Raw genomic sequence first — 26,369 nt, forward strand, 5'->3', positions numbered from 1 at the left:
ATCGTTAAAAAGGCTTGCAACAAAAGATATTAGAACAACGGTCTTCAAACTGGGTGCTTAAGACTTTATGAGAACATGAATTTTCAAATAAAAATCCTTTTTTTTTTTTTTTTTTTTTTTGGATTGACCCTCCTTGAAAAGACTAAGTCAGTCTCCTCTCCTTTCAGAACCTACCTTCTCTCACTTTATAAAGAAAAGAGTATTTCTCACTCTTTGACCAAAAGTGAAAACTTTCTGAGAGCAACAAAAATGTATTAGAAATATTCAGACTGGTGATAAGTGACTAATGACCTGATTCTTTTGCAAACTACGTGATTCTCAATACTTAAGAACAAAATGGAAAGAAGATCTAATCAAGTTATTTCTAAAACATCATTAAAAATAATTTTTAGGAGGGTGGCTCAGTCAGTTAAGTGACCGACTCTTGATTTCGGCTCAGGTCATGATCTCACGGTGCATGAGCTCAAGGCCTGCATGGGTCTCCATGCGAATAGCACGGAGTCTGTTTGGGATGTTCTCTCTGCCCCTCCCCACTTGCTCTCTCTCCCTCCCTCCCAAAATAAGAAAATAAACTTTTAAAAAATCTTTAAGAAAAATAATTTTTGGGACGCCTGGGTGGCTTGGTTGGTTGAGCGTCCGACTTCAGCTCAGGTCAAGATCTTGTAGTTCATGAGTTCAAGCCTTGCATTGGGCTGTCTGCTGTCAGCACAGAGCCCGCTTCAGATTCTCTTGATCCCCTGCTCACATTCTCTTTCTCAAAAATAAACACTTAACAAAATAATTTTTATGATAAACCTTTATATGATTTTTTAATTTAAAAAAATTTTAAGTTTATTTAGTTTCAGAGAGGCATAGACAATGCAAGCAAGGAAGGGGCAGAGAGAGAATCCCAAGCAGGCTCTGTGCTGCCAGTGCAGAGCTAGATGTGGGGCTTGAACTCACGGAACTGTGACATCAAGACATGAGCCAAAAACAAGAGTCAGACGTTCAACCGACCGAGCTGCCCAGGTGCCTCAATCTTTATATGACTCTTAGGTATTGAATTCATAGAAGGAGTTCAAAAAGTCAATACTGATATAACACTCTTACTTCCCCCCACCTATATAAACAAGACACCTGAGCACTGATGTTATAAAATGAAAAAATGACTAACAATATAGTTAAAACTTGTCTCCTTTACCAACAGGTAATATTCATCTATGGATGCATGAAAACCAATTTTAAAATAGCTCTATCTCGTTAAGAGATAAATGTCCAATATTAGTGTTGATGTTTAAAATTTTTATCAAATTCTGTATTTATATAAGTTGTTTTGATCAAAACTACAAATAAAAATTCAGAAGAAAGGGGTGCCTGGGTGGCTCAGTTGGGTAAGTGTCTGACTCTTGATTTCAGCTCAGATCATGATCTCACGGTCAATGAGATTGAGCTCTGCCTCAGGTTCTGTGTTGACAGCATGGAACCTGTTTGGCATTCTCCCCCTCTCTCTGCCCCTTCCCTGCTTGCATGTGCTTCTTTCTCTCTAAATAAATAAACTTAAAAAAATTTCAGAAGAAAGAAAATTGGCATTTTTTAGCCTTGTGTCAGAAAAACATTTTTTTCCAATTCAAAATTCATGTCTATTTTTATTTAAGAGAAGTATATGCCTGTCAAGAACAAACTATGTTGTATTAAGGTAATATTCTATAATGGCAGTGGAAACAGACAAATGAGTTCAGGGGAACAAGGAATGTTGTAAAATTTCTGATTGTTAAAAAAAAATAGCATGTATATATTTTTTTAAATGAAGGACAGAGCAACAACACATTTTGATATCTGAATCTCTTAGAAACTTATTAAAAAGCAATGTAGTGCATTTATTTAAAAACACCAATATTCATAATATCCTGAAAATTACATCCTTTACAACTATTTTTAACTTATTATGAAAAAAATCTTTATTTCTTTGGAGAGAGAAGAGGAAAGAAAGAGCAGGGGAGGGGCAGAGTGAGAGGGAGAGAGAGAGAATCCCAAGCAGGTTCCACACTCAGCATGGAGCCTGATGCAGGGGTCAATCCCATGACCACGAGATCATGACCCGAGCTGAGATCAAGAGTCAGACAGATGCTTAACTGAGGCACCCCAAAAGCAGTGTATTTTAGATCTCTAAGTTTCTCAAAAACATTGTGGGGAACTAGCCAGTCTTTATGGAACAGATTAGAACTACATTTTTTCTATGCCCATGTAAGAAGACGCACAGAGATTTATGCAGTGAAAAACTAGCAAATAGACAAGATGATACAAAGCAGGACACAAAGATCAGAATCTCACTCAGTTTCACTGTGGATACAACTTTGAACTTAACTATTTAGTTTGTTATTTCAAAGCCCACAGTCATTTGGGGATAGGGGCAAACTGTTGGAGGCAAGGACACTGCGAGAAACAGAAGATTAAAGTTGACAATAAGCAACAAGGGGGGTATACAGCAGAGAAATAACTCTTAAGAATAAAGGGGGCATGCTAGTCTGAGACCATTTTGTAGATGGTCAAAAAGACCAGTAGTATCAACAGACTCATATGACACTAAAATACTGAGATACCATACAATATGACATATGGTCATAAGGATAAATCTGAGTCATCAAGAAAAGGTTAAGTTATGCTCTTACACAGTAATTCTGTGAAGGAAAAGAAGATTCATTATACTACATTTAAAAAAGGATATCCACTAAAAGTATTGTTAAATTGTCTCAGTCAAGTATTTTCCACTATCCAGAAAATTCACTTGCACAGAATGCTTTGTTTCAAGAGAATGGAATATAAACGAAGTACAGAATCAAGAGCCTTACCTGCTGTGAATTATCACCATTCCCTATACTGAGAGAATCTGAAGGTTTGTCAATGGGGCTGCAAAAAGAAAACACATAGAGTAAAATCAGAGTAAAGTCATTCTCCCACAAGAAAAACAAACACCCCAAAAGCCAGAAAAATAGATATTTTATCATCTTAACATTTGTTGATGCACTCTGATGTAAAGATATTGGTTTAGATGTTGAGGATACAAAGAAGTATAAGATCAAATCCCTACACTTGAGCAACTTAACTTACATTCTAACTAGATTCTCCAAAAACAATGGGTGAAACCATAACTTATGAAAAAAAGTACTGATTAAAGTGAGTACTGTTGTAGTAGGTCAAAAATTTAATCCGTTATTTAGCTTTGTGCGCATGATAAACACATTCTCCATTAAAATTCTTGGAATAATACTCACCTATTTTTCCCGGTGTTTAACAGAGGGCATAAAAGTCACCCAAATATTCTCTACAGGTTCTTAAGAGCAACAAATTTCCTTTACTACTTCAAAATCCTAGTTACAACCCTAGAGAAGGCATGTGTGTGTATAAATGCACACACACACGGCGCCTGGGTGGCTCAGTCGGTTGAGTGTCTGACTTCGGCTCAGGTCATGATCTCACTGTTTTGTGAGTTTGAGCCGACAAAACAGAAACTTTTGTGCAAACTATTTACTTAAAAAAGTTTTTTTTTAATGTTTATTTATTTTTGAGAGACAAGAGAGACACAGCATGAGCAGGGGAGGGGCAGTGAGAAAGGGAGACAAAAATCTGAAGCAGGCTCCAGGCTCTAAGCTGTCAGCATAGAGCCCAACACGGGGCTCAAACTCATGAACATCAGATCATGACCTGAGCCGAAGTCAGACGCTCACCCAACTGAGCCACCCCAGTGCTCCATAGTTTAAACAAAAACCTAAAACTTGACTTCCATATGGAGCAAATGCAGCGCGACAGTAAAGTAACACATAACTGCTGACTTAAAACCAAAACAAAATCTTTATAAGCATTATAACACTGACCTAGCAAACCATTTCCATAACTAACTTTATTTAATCCAGCACATCAATAAAAGATAACTATGATTATATAATTATATATAAATATCATATAATTATAAAATTACATAATTATAAAAATACTAATACTTATTCTGATACAGTATTACAGGGAGACAAATTAAGATTCCAAATTTCTCAAAATTATTTTATTGGCCTGAAATATGTACAAAGTTATCCTGATAGGCAGACAACCCACTGGTACCACATTTAATTGCTCTAGAAAAATTTAACAAGGTCTAGTACCCAATCACAATACCAAGTTTATCTTCTGCACAAACATCACCAGATGCTCTTGACTCTGACAAGTAGGTCTGGAATTCACTAAATATCATCTTTAGTTGTTATTATTCACAAAATATCAATTAATCAATTCATTTTAAGTTAAATGGGTAATACAAATAATTTTAAGATATCGCTTTGAGCCCACTGAGTTTGGAGATACTTGGGGAAATGAGACAGGTACACACCAACATATATCAACCAGTGACAATTACTAAACGAACTGTTTCAAACAATAAATGTCATAGGTCTTTTTTTTTTTTTTTTTTTTTTTTTTTATTTTATTTATTTTTGAGACAGAGAGAGACAAAGCATGAACGGGGGAGGGTCAGAGAGAGGGAGACACAGAATCTGAAACAGGCTCCAGGCTCTGAGCTGTCAGCACAGAGCCCGACGCGGGGCTCGAACTCACGGACCGCGAGATCATGACCTGGGCCGAAGTTGGCCGCTTAACCGACTAAGCCACCCAGGCGCCCCATATAGGTCTTTAAAAGAAAGAGAAGCCACCACAAGTGGGGCAATTAGGAAACATTTCCTAGGGGAGTTCAAATTTAAGTAGGTCCTCAAAACGATTTACACATTAGGAGAGGGAAGGGAAAAAGGAGGAAAGAACATTAAAGGTAGGAAAAGCAAGCATATCAAGCATCAAAAGGGCACAGACAGGTTTGGGAAAAAGTTAAGTAATTAGTTTAGGTAAGACAGAGGATGCTTTTGACAGCAGTAGGAGGTAAGGACAGAGAGACACAGGGTAGAACCAGAGACCAAGAGAAATTTTTGCACACAGAAATGACACAAAGCAGTATTAGAAAGATTAATTTGGTGGTGGCATAAAGAACAGACTGGAACATAATACAGATGATAATGAGATGAACTTGCAATATTTTCTAAAAAATTTTCCTGTGGTAAAATACACTTAATATAAAATTTACTGTTTTAACCATTTTTAAGTTCAGTGGTATTAAATACACTGACGTTGTACAACCATCGCCATCATCATCCTCACCTCTTTTAATCTTATAAAACTGAAATTCTATACCGTTAAACAATAATTTCCCAATTTCTCCTCCCACCAGGTATCTGCCATTATACTTTGTTATAATTTTGACTACTCTAAATACCTCATATAAGTGGAATCAAAGAGTATTTGTCTTTTTGTGACTAGCTTATTTCACAATGTCTTAAAGGTTCATCCATGTTGTAATGTATCGCAGAATTCCCTTCCTTTTTAAGGCGGAATAATATTACTTTGTATGTATACCACATTTTGCTTGCTCATGCATCTGGCCACCGACACTTGCTTGGACTGCTTCCACGCTTAAGCTATTGTGAGCAATGCTGCTAAGACATAAATGTACAAATATCTCTTCAAGACACTGCTTTCAATTCTTTTTGCTATCTACCCAGAAGTGGAATTGCTGGATTGTATGGTAATTCTATTTGTTAATTTTTGAGGAACTGCCATACTGTTTTCCCCAGTGACTGTACCATTTTATATGCACAAGGGTTCTAATTTTTCCACGTCTCTTTCAACTCTCATTTTCTAGCCCCCCCCTTCTTTTTACTATTTTTTATTTTTCTCTTTTAATGTTTCAAGTTTTTATTTAAATTCTAGTTAACATCTAGTATAATATTAGTTTCAGGAGTAGAATTTAGTGATTCTGTTTTCTGCTTTTTTGGCAGTAGCCATACTGATGGGTGTGAGGAGGTATCTCATTGTAGTTTTAATTTGTATTTCCCTAATGATTAGTGATGTTCAGCACCTTTTCATGTGCTCAATGACCCTACCTCTATATTTCTGAAGAACTGTCGGTTTGAGTCCTTTCCCTATTTTTGAACTGGGATATTTGGTTGTTGTTGTTGAGTTTTAGGGAGTGTCTGTATATTTTGGTTATTAACCCTTTCTCAGATATATGATCTGCAAATATTTTCTCCCATTCTGTGGGTTGTTTTTTTTTTTTTTTTTTTTTTTTTTACTATGGACAGTGTCTTTGGAGTCACAAAATTTTAAAATGTTAATTAAGCACAATTTGTCTACTTTTTCTTTTGTTACCTATGATTTTGGTGTCCTGTCCAGAAATCATTGCCAGATCCAATGTTGTGAAGCTTAATCATGTGTTTTCTTTTAATGGTTTTGCTGTGTGAAAGAATTTCCATCTAAAAGAACTGGAGAATATAAGAAGGATATTCTCATACATGTGCCCCCAGGAAGATAAACCTAAGGACTAAAAGACTGCTTTCTCAGAAATGTCTGATTCACAGGAAATGGATAGTGTTGAAATTTTCTTGTGGCAGGGGTGGGGGGGGGGGGTTTGGGGGCGGGGAATGATCAGAGGTTGTCCTGTATCGACCTTGGGAAGTTTTGCCAGAGGCCTGAATGGAACAGGACTTCAACTGGATTGATCTCACAAAATGGGATGAATTGAGCTTTGTATGAATAAACGGAATGATTTTGTTTGCTCAGGAAAATTTTCAAGGCTGGTTTCCTTATTTTTTTTTTTAATTTTAACTGACTCGACCCCAACTTTCCCCTCTTTCCACTCACTGTGCATAAATACAACCTACCAAAACCCCTCAATGGACTCGCCACAGGTTGCTTGTTCCGAACTGCAGTTCCTCTGCTATTCCTGAATAAACTTATCTCCTTGAGCTTGTCTAAGTTTGTTTTATTTATAGCCATCAATTGTTTTATGTCTTAAATTTAAGTCACTGATCCATTTTGAATTCATTTTTTAATATGGTGTTAGGTAAGGATCCAACTTCATTCTTTTGCATGTAGACATCTAGTTTCCTCAGCACCATTTGTTGAAAAGACTATTCTTTCCCCATGGAATGGTTCTGGTACACTTGTTAAAAATCATTTGACCTGTATGTGATGGTTTACTTCTGGGCTTTCTTTTCTTTCTGTTGAGTTATATATATCTGTCTTCAGGCTAATCCCACCGTTTACATTACTGCAGATCTGCAGTTATGTTTTGAAATCAGGAACTGTGCTTCCTCCAGTTTTGTTTTTTCAAGATAATTTTGGCTATGTGGGGTGCTTTGAGATTCCCTATGACTTTTAGGATGGGTTTTTCTATGCAAAAAAAAAATCACTAGAATTTTGATATGGATTGCATTGGATGTATAATAGCTTTGGGTTAAAGAGGCATTTAAATAATATTGTCTTCCAATCAATGAACATGGGATGCGTTTCATTTATGTGTCTTTAATTTCTTTCAGCAACGGTTTGTAGTTTCATTGTGTAAGTCTTTAATTTCCTTGCTTAGGAACTCCTAAGTTATTTTTCTTGACACTATGGTGAATACAACTGTTTTCATAATTTCCTTTTCAAACTGTTCATTGTTCACATACAAAAATACAATGGATTTCTGTGTATTGACTTTGTATTCTGTACTGAATTCATTTATTACTTCTAATCATTTATTTTGTGTGTGTAATCCCTAGGACTTTCTACATATAAGACCACACTATTTACAAAAAGATAATTTTTACTTATTCTGTTTCTATTTAGATGCTTCTTCTTTGTCTTGGCTAACTGATATGGCTGGAACATCCAATAGAATGCTGAATAGAAGTGGTAAACGTGGGCATTTGCCTTGTTCCTTATTGTAGAGGAAAAGTTTTCAGTCTTTCACCATTAGAATGATGTTCACTGTGAATTCTTCATATATGGCTTTTATTGTGTCGAAGTAGTTTTCTTCCTAGGTTGTTTTAAGTCATGAAAGGGTATTGACTTTTGTCAAATGATTTTTCTGCATCAATTGAGGTATCATGTGTTTTATATCCTACATTCTGTTCATAGGACACATCAAATAGCTTAATTTTGTGTCAGACCATCCTTGCATTCCAGGAATACCTCACTTTATCATGGTGTATAACCCTTTTCATGTGCTGAATTCTGTTTGATAGTATTTGGTTGAGGATTTCTGCATCAAAATAAACAAGGTGTATTGGTCTGTAGTGTTCTGATAGTGTCTTTGGCATTGGTGTCAGGGTAGTGCTGGCCTCACAGGTTGAGTACGGAAGCGGTCTCTTCTCAATTTCTTGGAAAAGTTCGAAAAAGATTAGTATCAGTTCCTCTTTAAATGTTTGGTAGAATTCACCAGTGAAGCCATTAGATCCAGGGCTTTCCCTTGTTGGGAAATTTTTGATTAGTGGTTTGATTGCCTTACTAATTATATATCTATTCATATTTTCTATTTCTTCACAATATAGTTTTGGTAGGTTTTTGTGTTTCTAGGGATTTGTCCATTTCATCTAGGTTAACCAATGTGTTGTCATACAATTTTTCACAGTACTCTTAAAATTCTTATTTATATAGAATCTGTAGTAATATCCCCACTTTGATTTTAATATTTTGAGCTTTTTCTGTGTTTTTTCATAGTCTACAACTAACTGAAGGTTTGTCAATTTTCTTGATCTTCTCAGAGAGTCAACTTTAGTTTCATCCTTTTTTCTCTACTGTTTTTCTACTCTTGATTTCATCTTTCACTGCTCTTATGTTTACTTGCTTCTTTCTGCAAGCTTTGGGTCTAGTTTGTTCAAGTTGTTTTTCTATTTCCTTAAGTTGTGATGTAAGGTTGTTGACTTTGGGTCTTTCTTGCTTTTTAATGTAAGCACTCATAGCTATGTATTTTCCCCTTAGCACTCCTTTAGCTACTTTCCATAAGTTTTGATACGTTTTGTTTCCATTTTCATTCATCTCTAAGTATTTTCCAATTTCCCTTGATTTTTTTTAATCCATTAGTTGTCTAAAAGTGTTAATTTCCACAATGTTTTGAACTTTCCAGATTTCCTTTTGTTAATGATTTCTAACTTTATCCCACCATGGTCAGAAAAGATACATGGTATGATATCTATCTTTTCAAATCTACTGAGAAGTTGTGGCCTAACATATAATCTTATCCTGGAAAATGTCCATGTACATTTGAGAAGAATGTATATTTCGTTCTTTTTGGGGAGAGTGTTCTGTATTTGTCTGTCAGATCCAGGTGGTTTATTGTGTTGTTTAAATTCTCTCCTTACTGATCTACTATCTGGTTATTATATCCATCACTGGGAGCAGAGTACTGAAATCTTCAACTATTATTGTAGAACTATTTCTCCCTTCAGTTCTGTCAGTTTTGCTTCATATATTTTGATGTTTGTCATTAGATGCATAACGTTTATAACTATTCTATCTTCTTGCTGTATTAACATACAATGTCTTTCTTTGTCTCTCGATTTAAAGTCTGTTTTGTCTGGTACTAACTAGAATAGGCATTTCTGATCTCTTTTGTGTACAATTTTAATGGATTATCTATTCCCATCCTTTCACTTTCAACCTGTTTGTGTCTCTGGGTCTATTGCAAATCTCCTCTAGACAGCATATACTTGGGTCATGTATTTTTATCCATTCTGCCAATCTGTCTTCTGATTAAAGTTGTATCCATTTAAAGTAATTACTGACAAGGAAGTAGTTATTATGCCCTTTATGCCATTTGTTTTCTACATGCCTTATAGCTTTTTCCCCCTAATTTCCTGCAATACTGTCTTCTTTGGTGTTTAGCTGACATTTTTCTAGTGAAATGTTTAAATTTCTTTCTCATCTCCTTTTGTGTATACCCTAGAGCTATTTTCTTCATTGTTATCATGTGATATCAATTATACTGAACATCCTAATGTTATAATACTCTGTATCAACTTAATTTCAGTAACATATAAAAACTCTGCTCCTTTACAGCTCAATCCCAACCCCTTTCAGCGTTTACAGTAATACAGTGAACCTTAAACGTATTGGTCTCTTAAATCATGCAGGAAACAAAAAGTATAGTTACAAATCATTGGTACAATCACACTAGCTTTTATAATTGCCCATTTATTTACCTTTACTAGTGTCCTTTCATTTTACCTAGCAGGACTCCCTTGAGCATTTCTTGCAGGACAGGTCTAGAGCTCATGAACTCCCTCAGCTTTTGTTAATCTGAGAATGTCTTAATTTCTCCCTTTCTCTTGAAGAACAGTTTTGCTAGATATAGAATTCTTGGTTGACAGTTTTTTTCTCCTAGCACTCTGAATATATTGGCTCACTGCCTTGTGGCCTCCAAAGCTTCTCATGAGAAATAGGCCAATGATCTTATTGAGGATTCCCTCTACATGATGATTCACATCTGCTGTTTTCAAGATTCTCTCCTTGTCTTTGGCTTTTTAATAAAAATTTGATTTATTTATGATTTTACTTTGACTTGATTTTGGTTTGATTACAGTGTGTCTCAATGTTTATCTCTTTGAGTTCATCTTAATTAGAGTTCCTTGAGGTTCTCAGATGTTTATATTCATTTCTTTCATCAAATTGGGTAAGTTTTCAGCCATTATTCCTTCATACGTTCTCTCTGCACCTTTCTCACTTCCCCTTCTGGAACTCTGACAATGCATATGCTGGTCTGCTTGATGGTGTCTTACATACAGGTTCCTTAGGCTCTCTTCACTTGTTTTCAGCCATTTCTCCTTGTGTTCCTCAAACTCCTTAATTTCCATTGTCCTTTTCAAATCTGCAGATTCTTTATCTACTCAAATCTGCCTTTGAATCCTCTGGTGAATTTTTCATTTGAGTTACCATACTTTTCAGATCCAGAATTTCTTTTTGGTTTCTTACTTTTTAATTGATATTTCCCTTTTGTTCATACTTTTTTTTTTTTTTTTTAACCTTTCTCCACATCTTCCTTTACTTATTTAAGAATCTTTAAAAGAATTGTTTTAAAAGTCTTTGTCTACTATATCTGCCATTGGATCTTTTTCAGGGACAGTTTTTGTTGGTCATTCTTCTGTTAGTTATTGCTTCTTTTATATGCGCTATGATTTTTTTACTGAACACTGCCCATTTGAGTCTAGTAACATAGTACCTCTGGAAAACAGATTCTCCCCCTTCCCCACTGTTTGCTTTTTTTGTTTTTTGTTTTTTTTGGTTGTTTGGTTTGTTTGTTTCGCAAAAAGTCTCTGTGCCAAAGGTCAGTCCTAGGTATAAACTTAAAGTCTTCTCAGGTCTCTTCTGAGCCTTTCTCTGGTCATGCACAGTCTAAGTCACTAAGTTTCTTCATATATGCAGTTGTTTTTGAATGTCCTAGTCTTTAATGTCTAGCACCCAAAAGGAGAAAAAGAAAAAACTGAAAGGGGGAAAGAGGGGAAGGGTGCCAGTCCTTTAAATCCCCTGGATATTATTTCAGCCAAAGGAGGGGTTTGCAACAATGGCTGCCTGCTTCTTTGTCAGCACCTCTGTGATCAGAAGAGGTAATCAGCAATTAGAGCAAAGATCCTCAATACTGGAAAGACAAGGTTCTTTTTGCCTACCCTGGCTCCTGCAACCTATGCACAAGCTGTTCCAGGAATATGTGCACAGCTGCTGGCCATGTACTGGCAGTAGGAGACAGATAACTGCTGCGGCCTTAGAGCTGAAATTGACCAAAATTAACCCCAAGTCTTTCAGTGGAATTTGCAAGCCTTCAACAAATTTCAGAGTTCCAAAATAGTTACATCAGACAGATTCTGCCAGTGCAATTGTTGTCCAGTTTGGGAGACAGATTCATGGTGCTACCTACCCCACCATCTTCCTCAAATCTGCACTATTCTTATGATAGAATAAAGGAAGGCTTAAAGGTGAGAACAGCAGAAATAATAGAAACAAAAGACTGAAAGCAAGACATTGCTTTCTTGGTCTCGGTTCAGGTTCTCAGCCACCACCATTAAAGAGCACTAAATATTAATTTGCAATACAGGTGAGGTTAATCTTGCTAATGTCAAGGGCAGCATATGAAAATCTTACATTCAGAATAAATCTTGATGTGTCTGGATTACAACTAATCAGAACATCTTATATCATCCAGTCCACCATGCCAACCTGCAGTTTTGTAAGTACTAATTCATAGCATTTGATGCCCTACCTGGGGAAGGTTTACAAAGATGCTTAAAAATTTCTACATCAGTGTCCTCAAACCAAAGATAGCTGCTAAAAAACAGAACTGGGGCAAGGTATCAGTCAATTTTAATATATTCTTCAATTTATTTTAAAATTAACTATTCAAGGAATAATAAGTGAAAAGCTTTCAGAATAAAGATACAACTAGAAATTTTTTTTTTTTTTTCCTACATGGGCTGTAAAAAAACAACTGTAGTTAAACCTGTAGTTAAAGTGCATCTATCGGTGCAAAAGTAGAAAATACAGACGGGAGAATCCCTGCTAATGCATGTATATCCCAACAGAAAGAAAAGTATTTTTATAAATCCCAATTCCAATAAATGTGAACCCCTAGGGTCTCTAATGGCTGGACAGCTCACAGTTATCCCAAGGCTACGATGAACAAGTAAGAGTTTTCACAACTTCCCTGGCATCAGGTGTTGAACTTCCTTTCTCATCAAGCTATGTGTCTGCTTAAGCTATAGTCACATTAAATACCTGTTGTTTTACATTCAACATCTGCCCATCTATTATCATACCAAGTTAAAAAAAAAAAAAAGGAAAATAAAGTTTAATAAATACCACATTTAATAAGGAAGAGAGAGACCTACTCCATGAAATGGACTATTTTCTGGTCAAGAATTGCCAAGTCCTAATGATACCGGATGAAAGAAGATTGGATACACTAAGATAAACTACACAGGACTTTTTTATTTAAAAACCTGCAAACTAAAAAATCTACGGGTTTTCTTTTTTTGCTCCCCCTCCCCCCACAAAGTTTATTAGCCACTTCTGTTCAGAAAGTTCTCTTTCTGAACAAGTCTGTTCCTCTAAAATAACCAGGGGGGAAACACCAAAATGCATGGGGCGCACTTTCATTTGCATCTCAAGTTACACTAGAAGCATATCATAGAGAAAGGTTAGCTCTCTCCTGGGGTTCCCTGGGAATGGCTCTAGAGTAGGCTCCAGTTCAGTTCTGGTCCCAGGTTTGGCTCTAGCACTCTGTGATACCGTGCCTAGTGTGGGCTCCAGGGCTGTGGCCCCAGAACCAGTCCTGCCTTAAGCAGTGACTCTAACCTCAGACCCAGCTCTGGCCCTAATGCCATCCTGGGCTCCAGCTGTAATGGATTGGATTATGGCTCCTGCTTAAGCTCCAGTGGCTGTTGCAGCTCATCCATCTGTCTGTTAGACACCGAAATGAGCCTGTGTTTCAGGTATTTCCTCTGTTCTGGAGATTAAATTTCTCCTGGCGGTAGTACCCAAAAGCCTCATCCTAGGGGGACTCAGGGGAGAGGAAATAGAGCACATTCTTAAGTAGGTCTCCCTCAGTAAGCAGTTGGTGGTGGTGGATGAGTTGGGACAGCAGGAGTGACTGGACTTGGGTGGCAGAGAGCAGATCACCTTATCACCATCCTGATGTTCCACACAGGAGCGGGTAATGCCCCCTTCCAATGATTTGCTGAAGTGTAGTAGAAAGGCACCGAAGACGGGTCTTCTTCAGCAGCTAGTGCTCCTGGCTCCAGCTCATAAAGTCCATGATGTGGCCATCATTCCACAGATTCTTTAGGTGGTCAGGTACCAGGTCCAGATTTTTGTTCAACCATGTCCAGAATGGTAGATTGCCTGGGGGGGCTCTCTTGCTTAGCGAAGTCAGTCCAGGACAACAAGGTAGCCTCAATCCTAGAGTTTTGACCAAACAGCTTGTCCCTCAGCATGCTCAGCTGCTCCGGGTTAAGGTCTTGGTCAACAGAGGAGGAGAAATGCCAACTGAGAGCAGGGCCCAGCAGGCTCCAGGAAGGCTTGGGGGGCTGGAAAAGAACTGGTTCTGAGGGTTTGAGCTAAGCAGACTGAACCACAGAACCAAGGCCTAAGCAATTGAGTAGGGTCATGTTAGAAATAATCACACAAAGGTGTCTGTTTTAGCTTCTGCTTCAGATCCTGGTAGGTGTATCTAACCGTGAAGGTGATAATGTACAGTTCCTCTGTTGCAATCAGCATCCTCTACTGCTGCCCTTTCTGGAACCAACTAAATGTTACTCCACCAGAGTCAGGTAGCCAGAATTATACTTTAAACCCTGACTCTGTCCCTTCTCAGGGGCCAAAGTTTTCTGGTTTGAAGTTAGAATGTTGAAGTTCTGAAGGCCTTGTAACTGAGAAGAACTTCTGTGGAGTCTTCTGTGGACTACAATGGAGACCTGTAGCCAGTAACCAACGCCTTCCTGGAGTCTCACCAGCAGCCTTGTAGGACAGTAAACTTCCTCCCATTCCCGAAGATGAGGGGCCGGTGGGGAGTTAGGGGTATGCGAGACTAGGTTTCTACCACAAATGCTTTGTGAAGCAGACACTATAGCAACTCTGTGAACTGGACCTTCCACAGGTCCACCTCTTTGGTCAGAGAGTCATCCTGATAGCTAACCATGTGACTCAGTCCCTTTGATTCCTTCAGCAGCTAATACAGGTCAAACAACAGCTTTGCTCCAGCTGTGAACATTTCTCCAGCTGTTCCACCTATGGTCGGGGGGCTCCAATGCACATGTTTCGCTGCTGGACTTTCCATGCCTCCAACTTTGGCAGCAGCTCAATTAAGGGAGACAAGTGGCCTAGCAGTGTTTTAAAGGTACCCAGCACCTCCTTTCTCCTTTTGTCTAGTTCATCCGGTTTCCTCTAGAAGCTGCTAACGTCTGGTTTGATGAGGGTCTAAAGGGGGTGTCCTCACTGGGGCTGGGTCTTCTATTGGAAATAAAAGACATCCTTGTGGTCTTTCAGTTGGCTGATGGATTTCACAAGCTTCTCCATCATAGCCCCTAATTCCAGGTTCCAGAATTCAATTTCCTGCTGTTGGCTTTCCACAGGTGCTTTGAGGTCTGCCTCTCATTGCTCTGACTGAGCCCTCTGAGCCTGAATCAGAATTAGAGAGATTAAACATCATCTCAGCCAACTGGGTAGGGCTTTGAGGAAAGGCCTGACTGTTCCAATAGAATTTTCACAAGTTCTGCTGTAGCAACAAGCACTCAGGGTCCTGGCTGCAGCAGGTATACTCAGAGTCCATTTGATCCAAGAACTCAAAGAATAGCCTTTGGCCTTGGAATCATTGTTGCCCAGTAATAATGCTGAGAGAAAGAGAAATCCAAACACCTGAAGTCTATAAATACCACACAACTGACTGAAAAGCACTGGATTCAAGTGGGACTAAGCAGTTCTAAAAGGTTGGTAGGTCTCATAACACAATCAAGATATTTCCAGAAGACAATGCTATGTGTATAAAATGTCTGCAAATGAAAATTTGTAAACATGTAATGTCTTCATACAAATAGTCTCACTGACTTTTTTTAAAAAGTTCTAGTTCTAAATAGTTCTGGGATCTATGGTGAAATTATAGATTTCCCAGGAGTAAAATAGTAAAATGTTTTTCCATTAACCCAAAAGTTGGAATGCAGGACTATGGAGCTTTAAAACATATATATATATATATATATATATATATATATATATATATATATATATTTATATATATTTATATATATATTTATATATATGTAAATATTATATAAACACACACACACACACACACACACACACACACATACATATATATATATACACTGAAATATAGAGTATATATCCAGAATCTGTTTCTGGAGATTCTGATTCAGTTAGTCTAAACTGTGACACTTGGTAATTTGATGATTACTACACTAGTAGAGTGAAAAGGAGCATTACTACTAGATTTTAGGGCTAGAAAGAATCATCAGTACCAAACTTAAAGACTGTTTGACAGATACACCACAATTCACAATTATCTGCAAGCAGATGACATAGCTACACCTCTGTTTGAATCTTCTGATGCTTAGCCAACTTTGCTAGCTTCTGACATGCCCCAAAGACAGTGCCCCAATTTGACTTCCTTTCTACTTCTTGGTAGTGATACCAACCAAATTCCTGAAAATAGTCTCTTGGCTGCTTTCTAAAATTTACGACATAAAACAAGTAGTTACATAGTAAAGGATCAAAGAAAAGACCCTTTCCCAGGACTGGGAGTAGGACAGAAAAAGTACTGAGAAGGTCTAGTTCTCCTTTTTGTCACACTGAAAAGATAAAGTCTCCATGATTGTGCTAATTATGGTTGCATTGTGGAAATAAGGTACAATTTAATGTCAACATAAGGGACATTTCCAAATTTCACTGTCATGTTACTGTATACACAAATACATATTTACATTGCTCCTAAATTAAATATTCCCATATTCATTTAGAAGAATTCATTTTAATTTTTCATGCTTGCCAGTCTTAAATAACTGAGATAAACATCTGATAAACTTCAAAGAACAAATTTAAGTTATAGACAGGTAGCTTGCCTTTATAGAATTTATTTGATACAGGCTTCAAATATACATCAACATTTCAAGTATTACTTTACTACTAAAATATGGCCACATCTTACATAATGTGGCACAATTAGCTATTAACATAAGAAAAAAGTGCATCAATAATCTGGACTGATGACAGTTTGGCAAATAAGATTTTAATTGGAATTTTCTCAATAACTCCAGAACATACTGACCATGAATGAAAATAAACGCTTTGATTATAAGTAATCACAAAAAATTAATTATTAATATTAAACCTGAAAGATAAACATCCACCATCGTAAACATATCACAGGCTGTAGCCAGCTTTCAAAAGCACCAAGTAAAGTCTCCATCTATTCATTTTAATTTTGTATTTCAGCAATAAAGATTGATCTTTTAAAAGATACTATATATTTAAGTTGAATTTAAGTACACAATTGCTCATTTGATGTGTCTTTTCTTCTAAGAAATAAGGGCACCAACAACCCTATTTTTAACTAACCCTCTCCCCACATTCATTATTCCCCACCGACTGGAAAAAAATACCAGTGGCTCTCTAACTTTTTTGAAAATACTTTACTTAGGTGGTACAAGATTCCAGAACTCACTTACTAGTTTTCCAGTATGTATGTGCACATGTGAATTAACTTTGTATTTCCAAATAAAGAATGGAAATAAAATTTCTTAAGAGAAATAAGAAAAAGACTCTCAGAACTAAGGTCAGAAAAATCTTGTAACCCACTAATTTTAATATACATACAGTTTTAGTAAACCTTACTAATTCATCTACTTAGTATACTAGTAAGTAGCCCCAAGTTTCATGCCAAAAAAAAAAAAAAAAAAGTTGGGAACTGTAAATCATTCATCTATTATCAAAGAGGGAATGCCTTTCTGGGGATCCATTTAAAAAAAAAATTTTTTTTAGGCCCACCTCTCATGGCACTTGTCCACAGTTTGAGAATCACTGCTTTATACCACTCCTGAAATCACACCTGTAAGTATGCCTGTAAGTATCAGCATACAAGGGCAATTTACAATTATTATTAGGTCATGGGTCCTTTCTCCAGAAAAATGTACACATGCACACAAAATCTGATAAAATTTCAGAGTTCACAGATGTGCTGAAGCCTGTTCATTATTTAATAAGCTCTATCCAAGACTATTTTATACAAGTCTCCAGGCCATACCTTTTCTAGATCATATCTGACTAAATGATGTCCGGGTAGGAGAACAACGTTCAGGCAGTGACCACTCCCATTCTGCTCAATAAAGAAGGCACTCTGACTATGCCCTCAGTCTATCAGAGCTTATGCTTGATTTTCAATGAAGAGACATCCACGATTTTAAAAAGACATGCATTTTCTTTCGGTATAACAAAAACTGACAAATTTCCTATAGAAATTTTCCTTTCACCATTTCTTTAGCTTATCCTCTACTGCCACCAAACTGTGGTTTAGGAAAGCTTTTGCTTAAAATACCATTAATTCCTTAGATTTATGGTACATCCAATTTATCCTGAGATAATAAGCCTTACAGACCAGAGATCTTCAAAGTCAAACTATATATTAGTTGTGACATAGTTTTCTTTAAGTGAGCTAGTTTGACTCATGTTAGAGTTTTGATTCATGTTTAAAGTCTCTTAAGAATTTTACTTCTTCTAGACTGAGCAGTGGCAGAGTGGGAGCATGAACTTGGGCTTAAAAGTGGCAGCAACTTTGGTCAGAATCTGGTTTATCACTTATTTGTGTAAGGGTACTGGTGAATTATTTCAACTCTCTGAGTCTTGCCGGTCCCAGCTTTTCTTGCCAGCGAGATAGTAGTGATATCTACCACACAGGACAACTGAGATTAAATGAACACAAAGGACATCAACCCTCTTTTCACCTAAGTCTAAACTGAACCATCCTCATTCCTTCAACGGTGGCTTATCTGAGCCACAATAACAATTCATATCCATTTACCTTGAGTGATCTACATACCCAATAATTTGCTCCCCAAATGCTTATGTAGGCCTGCCTACTTACTGTCCCTGGGCATAGCAGCCCATCTAGGTACTATTCCTTTCACAGTTTTTAGTTGGGGCACAAAAAGTGTCTCAACCTAAATGAAGGTATTTCAAAGTGCCAAACTTAAAATACCCAGCCCTTAAGCATCACTACTGTATGGCTTCCTTATTCCCCACTCTCATCATTTGTACTCATCGTTTCAAAGTAACTTATTAATATAGAAAGATAGCACATCTACACTCAATCTGACTGGATATACTCTGAAATGCATAATGATGGGGGGGGGGGTGGTAAGAACAAACAACACACACCCTTTTATAATTTACTGTTCACTTAAGTGAAATAGGAGTAAGACATATTATAAAAAAAACACACACACAAAACAACTTCATATATATCTGTATCAGGACGATGTCAGGGTTCAGTAAGGATTAAGTAGCTAAGATACTCTGTACTTAATATTTGTACTCTGGCTTATTTAGAAATAAGAGGAAACTACATTTTGGGTTTAGTGTCAAGCCATAAGGTTCCAGATTTTGTTACAAATTCTTGTAAAACTGCTATTCACTACATATGAATGATAAGAGAAAAAGAAACCATTCTTTTACTTTCTTCCCTAGAAGGCTTGATTCTCAACTTATCTTGAATATGAAAAAGATATCTCTTGGGTAGGACCACAGAAAGAGTCATACTATTCGTCTTTCTAATTTGACAAGTCTTCCCTGTGGGAAGAAGAAAACTTATCTATAAATTCCTACCTATCACTACACCCAATAGAGTGACAATGTGGAATGGAGACCAAAGTGGACCTTCAGTATTACTGACAGTCAGTTGAACTTAACCTTTTGCAGGGGTTGGCATGGAAAGAAAATAAGCTATGGAAGCTTGCCAAAAAAACAACTCTGTGTACCTTGGGCCATCAACTGTCCTTAAATTTCAGGAACCTGCATGAAACAAACAAAAAATAACCCTTCTCCCTCCCCAAAGAAACCTTCCTATATCATGTACTTATGCAAAGCATAGGCAACCATATCAAAATTTACTCTGGTCCTAGCTGAGGTTCAGCAGCACTGGCTTTGGGCAGTTATTAAATGAATATACTATTTTAAGTCCCCTTTTCTCTTCTTTTTTCTCCATGGCATCAAGGTCATTCTTCTCCTGCTACTGAAATAGCTATAAATGTGCTGACTATACTTTATATGAAGGCAAAGTTAATAAAATAACTAGTAAATCTATTAATAACTGGTCACACACACACACACACACACACACACAAAGTTAAAGAAAAACTAAGTACTTGTTATAAATCCCAAAAGGACATTTGGTAAATTTCAATTTTCACTTTCAATCTAAAGAAAAAAAACCCAATAAATTAAAAAAACTCAATAAATTAAAAATAACAAGGTATGTTCATACTGTGGTGAAAACTACTTATCTCAAATAAATGGTTAAAATCACACTTAGGAGTGAATAAAACTCTGGAGGCAGCCCTGTCAAATAGGGAGACAGACCCATAAAGAATGAGACAAGGATTCCTGATGGCACTACTTTCTAACACTGTTCTTTAATTCTTAGCCCAGTTATTCTCAAATAGGAAGAGGTGGTGGTGGGAGATCCAATACAATAAAACAGTGAAAAGACACCAAAAAAATTCTTTCCTAAGAGACACAAGAGACTTAGAGATATACCATGCTAATGGTTGAGAACACTCAATGTTATATTGCAGAATATAAATTTTTCCAGAACAAGTATTTTGAAACACAAATAGATTGGTCAACTAATTGGGGAAAGTTAGTTCTGTATAATGCACATAAAACACTTAAATACATCAATAAAACATAACAAACAGATATGAATTCACAATCCATAAAACGTTCATTCACTCTATTAATCAAATACAAATTAAAATGAGACAGTTTTTTTTTTTATCAAATTGGTAAATGTGCAGAAATAAATACTCAATTCAAGGAAATAGGTACTCATAATCTTTGACTCAGCAGTTCTACTTCTAAGAGCATCAAAGCTATAATCAAAATATTTGTATGAAAAAAATGTTCATCACAGTGTCATAAATAAGGGCACCAAAATGAAAATAATATACACCAGCAGCAGGTTGGTTTAATAAATTTCAAATGCTCATGTATAATGAAATACCATGCAGCCATAAAAAAATTATATTTTCACGACACAGGAAAATATTCATGATAATGGGTATTAAGTTTTAAAACATAACAAACCAATGTATTTTGTGTATATATACATTCACAAGAAGGAAAAGGACTACAAAGAAATACACACTGAGAGGAAATACATCAAATCGTTTTCAGTGAAAATGTCTTGAGTATTGAGATCACATAGAGGATTTACTTTCTTCTGTATCCTTTTATATTATTTTTCAAATTTCCTTAAGTAGAAATATATTGCTTTTATATTCAGGAAATAAAAAACATTATCTCAAAGAGTCTAAATTTTAAATTTCTAGTCTGAATTCTCTAGGGGCTATAAACCCAGAATATGGTTTTAATTAGAGTGACATTTTTAATGAGAACAATAATGTACATAAGTGTTAAAAGCATCTGAAATAAATGTTTACTATAATAACCCCATTCTTATATGAAGCACTACAGAATTAGCAACCAATGAGGTAAGGAATAGAATATGGTTCATAATAAAGTAAACATACAGGGGTAGAAAGGAGTAGGTACAAAAAGATCAATGGAAAGGGTCAAAGCTTATCATCCCCAAAAGATTTCTCTTGGACTTAGCTTTTATTCTTAGCTTTGACAGGCACAAATTTCACACAGTTTACTATACAGTAATTTTATGTTTTGTTCTGTAGGCTCTTTTTTATATATTTATATACACATGTATATACATGTGCATGTATGTGTTTATACAAACAATTTGAATAGCCTTTTAAGTGATCTTTACTATCAAGATGAATAAATTTAACCAGGACTTCAGGAATTTGAATACAAGAGTACACATTTGAAGAAACTGACCTGACAACAATGCATGTAGTTATTATTAGCTATATTTGGAAAATGGCCCTTCCATTAGTTTAGTGCTAAATAGATGCTGGAGTACAGCAAGCAACAAGCAGACGTTTAGCATATTACTTAAACAAATTTAACTTTGGAATCATTTTTTTTAAGAAGCAAATCAACATATCTAAATTAATTATAGCTATTTACTTAAAATGAATCCATTTTATAAAAATTAAACTTACCAAATCAAAAGAAAATTAACAAGAGCCTAACACACCAAACTTAAGGAACATTCAGGATAGAGTACAACCCCCAAATTATTGTTTTTATTAATCATACCATTTTCTGACAGGCCACAACCAAATATAACCCAAAATGTGAAGATCACCATTATCAGAATGAGACTCAGTACCTAAGACTGTAAGTTTATTTAAACATTGACATAGCACAGGTCTACACAAAAATAAGCCGTTTTCTACGATGAAAAAGATTCTGAATCCTCCCCATTTAGAGAACTTTAGTGATTTCTGCAACTAGAAAACCACAAATATGTGTGTCTCCAACATACAATGCTTCAGATTAACTCCCACTCGTCCTTTTCCAGTATTTCCCCCACATTATAACAGGAGGGAAACCTTAATTAGGTAAATAAGAGCCTTTCAGTAACCAACATCCCTTAATTTCCTTTTTTGCAAGGAGGGTGTTCTCAGGGTCCAGGGCAGTCTGCAAATCAACGCAAAGGGTAGCCATCAAGAGGCTCATTGATGTGTTACCAGGGAGCAGCAGGCAGCAAATATTCAAACCCAGAAACTGTGACTCAACATTTTCTATTTGGTGCAACAACTGTGCACAAATGATACACACTGTCAAGAAGGATTCTGCCTGAAGAAGATGTAGAATGAAAAGAGAAGATCGATAGACATGAAGGGAAGGTGTCTGATCATACTAATATCGGTACTTACGTATCATACCTCTGCAGTGGCGTCACTTTGTTCTTATTCTTATCAACTGAACCCGTAGACAGTTGAAGAAAATTCGGGTTTAATTTATATAATTCTTGAAGTAGTTTCTGTTCATATTCTTGGTGTTTACCCGCCTAATGAAAGAAGAAATAAAAACTGCAGTGGGGCTCATAAAATGGCTGCTAAAAATTAATAACTTACTTTCCATATTATTAAAGAAATCCTAAATAAAACATGTAAAAGTTTTTCATGGCTTTAGAGAACCTTGTGAGGATGATGCCACAGAACCACTAGACCAATGAAAGTTCTTCCAACAAAACTATGTGATACGTATACCATTAATTAAGGCATTTCATCAACCACTTTATTGTGCAAAAAAGCTTATTAATAGACAACTTTTTTGCTACTTCAAAAAACTAGAGTCCCTTTTAAACGTATTTCCCCATCTTTCATATATGAATGAACTCTTCTAACAGGCTGTTACACAACTTTCCGAAGATCACCAAAAGTAATTAATCTAACTTTTTAAAAGAGACTAAAGGGGCGCCTGGGTGGCTCAGTCGATTGAGCGTCCAACTTCAGCCCAGGTCATGATCTCGCGGTCCGTGAGTTCAAGCCCCGCGTCAGGCTCTGTGCTGACAGCTCGGAGCCCGGAGCCTGTTTCAGATTCTGTGTCTCCCTCTCTCTCTGACCCTCCCCCGTTCATGCTCTGTCTCTCTCTGTCTCAAAAATAAATAAACATTAAAAAAATAAATAAATAAATAAAATAAAATAAAATAAAAGAGACTAAAAACTACAAAGAGGTCTGGGTGGCTCAGCTGGTTCAGCACCTGACACTTGATTGCAGCTCAGGTCATGATCTCACAGTTCGAATTCAAGCCTTGCGTCAGGCTCTGAGCTGAGAGCACGGAGCCCTGCTCGGTATTATATCTCTCCCTCTCCCTCTCTCTGCCCCTCCCCCACTTAAGCTCTCACTCTCTCCCTCTCAAAAAAAAAAAAAAAAAAAAAAAAATTAACATTGAAAAACAACAAAAAATCCAAAAACAAAAAAACCCAAAATAATCAGACTAACACTGTAAATAATACACAGATGAAAAGTCTTATTACATTTTTCATTATCTTGACACTAAGTAAAAATTCCATTAATTTGTTTTTACATAAAAATTAATATATTTTAAATTCCAGACTAGTTTGGAGTTTTATAAATAAAATTTTACTGGAACAGTCATGTTCATTTATTTACTTGCTGTCTATGGTTGCTTTCTGCTATAACAGAAGAATTGACTATTTGCTACAGAGACCATTTGGCCCAGAAAGCCTAAAATATTTACTGACTGGCCCTTTACAGAAAAAGTCTGCAGATCACTGCTCTATACACAAAAAAGAGAAATTTGTATTTACTGTAGTCGTAGCAGTATATCAGAAGGCAATGTCACAAACATTATGGGAGAAATTAGGCAAAGACTATTTCTGGAAAACTAGTCCAACACAAAAATAAATCCCAATGAAATTATTCTGAATAACTTTCTACTATTTGTATATTACAACCGAAACGACATTTTTACTTACCTTCAAGGATTGTTTACTTATCTTAAAAGTGTGGTCTAACTAGATGTTATGGGAAAACCAAATCCAGAACAGGACAGATCAAAACAGAAACAAAACAATAAAAACAAGCAAGGGCAATATCATCTAATCGAGTATGACTGTATCATATATACTGCACAACTTATCATTCCCTATTCTTTTTTTTTTTTTTTTTTTTTTAATGTTTAGCTATTTATTTTGAGAAAGAGAGAGTGAGAGAAAGCGCATGCGTGGGGGAGGGGGGGAGGGGGCAGAGAAAGGGAGAGAGAAAATCTGAAGCAGGCACCACGCTTTCAGGACGGAGCCTAATGCGGGGCTTGATCTCACAAACCACGAGCTCATGACCTGAGCCAAAATCAAGAGTCAGACGCTCAAACAACTGAGCCACCCAGGCGCCCCACATCATCCCCTGTTCTGAGAGGCGCTCCTGCCTGTTTCAAATGGATCTACAAATGTTTCATACAGCACTAAAGTTTGAGATATGCAGTAACAAGGAAAGAGCTGATGTTTACTGTGATATAATCTGTTCAAATTTCCTTTGTATATAGAGAAGTGTTTTAATAAAGAAACCTCCTTTCAAATTAATTTTAAACTCACATAAAGAAAAACAGATGAGTTCATCACAACAGTGAATTTTAAATTGTTAAGAAAAAATACAGTCAGATGTGGATTTTACATCTTTAAAACATGAAAAGCCTTGAAATTTTTTTCTACAATCAATACTTCGGGAGATATTCTGGCTTTTATTAGCAACTAAAAGCTGAAACTAATACTCAAATGATTCTACAGGGGCAGTCCAGAGAGACAGGTTAAATCCCATTACAAGTAAGTTCCAAGGGCCACCTATCCATTTTCATTTATAACTCAATAATACTCAAAAAAGAGATCAAGTAGGGCTTAGAAACTCTTTAGACAGAGATTTTCATTGTAAAAGTAGCATGAGTAGTGCATATTCTCTACTTGTCAAAATTAGTTTGAAGTGGTTCAACCTTAGATTTTATCCAAGAAGGTTTTATCCAAAGAAAGAAAACAAATTAAGAAGCATTTATTAGATAAGAAGTCATCTGTGCCCATTAAATATCACAGAGACCTTATTTTAACACTGTTTTGGGATCATCAAGAAATACTATCAAGACATACCAATGAATTGATTACAATGAGACTTAATCTGTAGTAACCCCAAGTCAAAAAAAAAAAAAAAAAGGCAGTATTTCATTTAACAATCTGCTCTTAAAGGCGACCCTACTAGACTTTCTCTAGCTTGACCTAGAGAATCAAAGTTGGCAATCAATGCTGCCCCCACCTTCTAAATGAGAAGGGTATTCCTGCAAAAGTCCACAGCAACAATCTGAAGACCTCAGCTACAATAGGGAAGTGCAGCATTGTGCTTTGGTATAATCTTCATTTAATATGCATGTGGTCAACATTTTTACTTGTAAAGGCCTGTTTATACTACAAATTGAAAGGAGACTAGAGGACAGAAAATATAAAAAAGAACACGGGATAATAAACCTTCAACTCATGACACTGATTCAGTGTACGCTTTCATGGGGAGAATCATTTTATAAAAATGTTACCTTATCAGCAACATTCGATAGGTTTATTATTCTCTAGCATGTTCTATAAAGAGTGGAAATTAGCAAGGAAAAACCTCATAATTACAGTAACCCACTTAGCTTTCATTTTGCTGAAATTCCCACTAAAGTAGCATTTACCAAAATGCCTTCGTTGGCCAATTAAGTTCTGAATGTACATTCCCTTCCTGGATATGTATTAGCATATTAAAGACTCTGAGAAGTCCTGTAAGAAAGAAACCTATTCATCTTCATTCACACTTAATGGACTACCGACTCATCTTTATTACAATAATAATTCTGTAGAACTGATATTCCACGGAACACTGGAAAATGCTACTTTAATAATAATTAAAAAAATAGAATCCCTAGTTTTTGCTTTTGTAATTTTAACTTATAAAGAAAAATACTCCCTTTTCCGCAAAGTTTATAATTCACATTAATTTACTACCTGCATTTCCTCTTTTGTGAAGCTGGCCGCCTCATCCCCCAATTCATGTAGATACATGCAGTCAGGCTTCGGACACTGCATATTCTTTAAGAAGTAACTGCAGTATTTTGTTGTACCTAGAGATGCCTGGAGGAGAGTTGGGGAGGGGGAAAAATGACCCAAAATGTGAATTGACACAATGAAGATTTCCATCTTTGGCGTTTTCACTTCACCTAAAATGAGGCATCAATGTAACCAAAACAATAAGTAAGGCTCTGAATACTGGAGAACTAAACTATTACTAAGCAGAATTTATTAAAAATGATGCTCATTTGGAAGAACTCAAGAACCCCTCCCCTGCCCAAGTCTATGGTT

General features: G+C 36.3%; 1 protein-coding gene and 1 pseudogene across 6 annotated transcripts in view; both read right to left on the reverse strand.

The window, feature by feature from the left end:
* The window catches only part of CNOT4 (CCR4-NOT transcription complex subunit 4), a 147,084-nt gene that overhangs the window by 34,730 nt on the left and 85,985 nt on the right, over window positions 1–26,369 (reverse strand). For 3 of the 6 annotated variants that reach the window (XM_019452845.2, XM_019452847.2, XM_019452849.2), the window contains exons 6-8: window positions 26,016–26,141; window positions 22,413–22,537; window positions 2,829–2,886 (exon numbers count right to left, since the gene is read on the reverse strand). In XM_019452845.2, the coding sequence (XP_019308390.1) occupies window positions 2,829–2,886; window positions 22,413–22,537; window positions 26,016–26,141 (309 nt within the window). Of the gene's footprint in view, window positions 1–2,828; window positions 2,887–22,403; window positions 22,538–26,015; window positions 26,142–26,369 lie in introns of all 6 variants that reach the window. The other 3 variants (XM_019452844.2, XM_019452846.2, XM_019452848.2) reach the window with 1 other exon arrangement.
* Window positions 12,791–18,485, reverse strand: LOC128775629 (signal transducer and activator of transcription 2-like; annotated as a pseudogene).

This window comes from Panthera pardus, unplaced genomic scaffold (genome assembly GCF_024362965.1).
Source record: "Panthera pardus isolate Hobbes unplaced genomic scaffold, ASM2436296v1 HiC_scaffold_8, whole genome shotgun sequence".
NCBI lineage: Eukaryota > Metazoa > Chordata > Mammalia > Carnivora > Felidae > Panthera > Panthera pardus.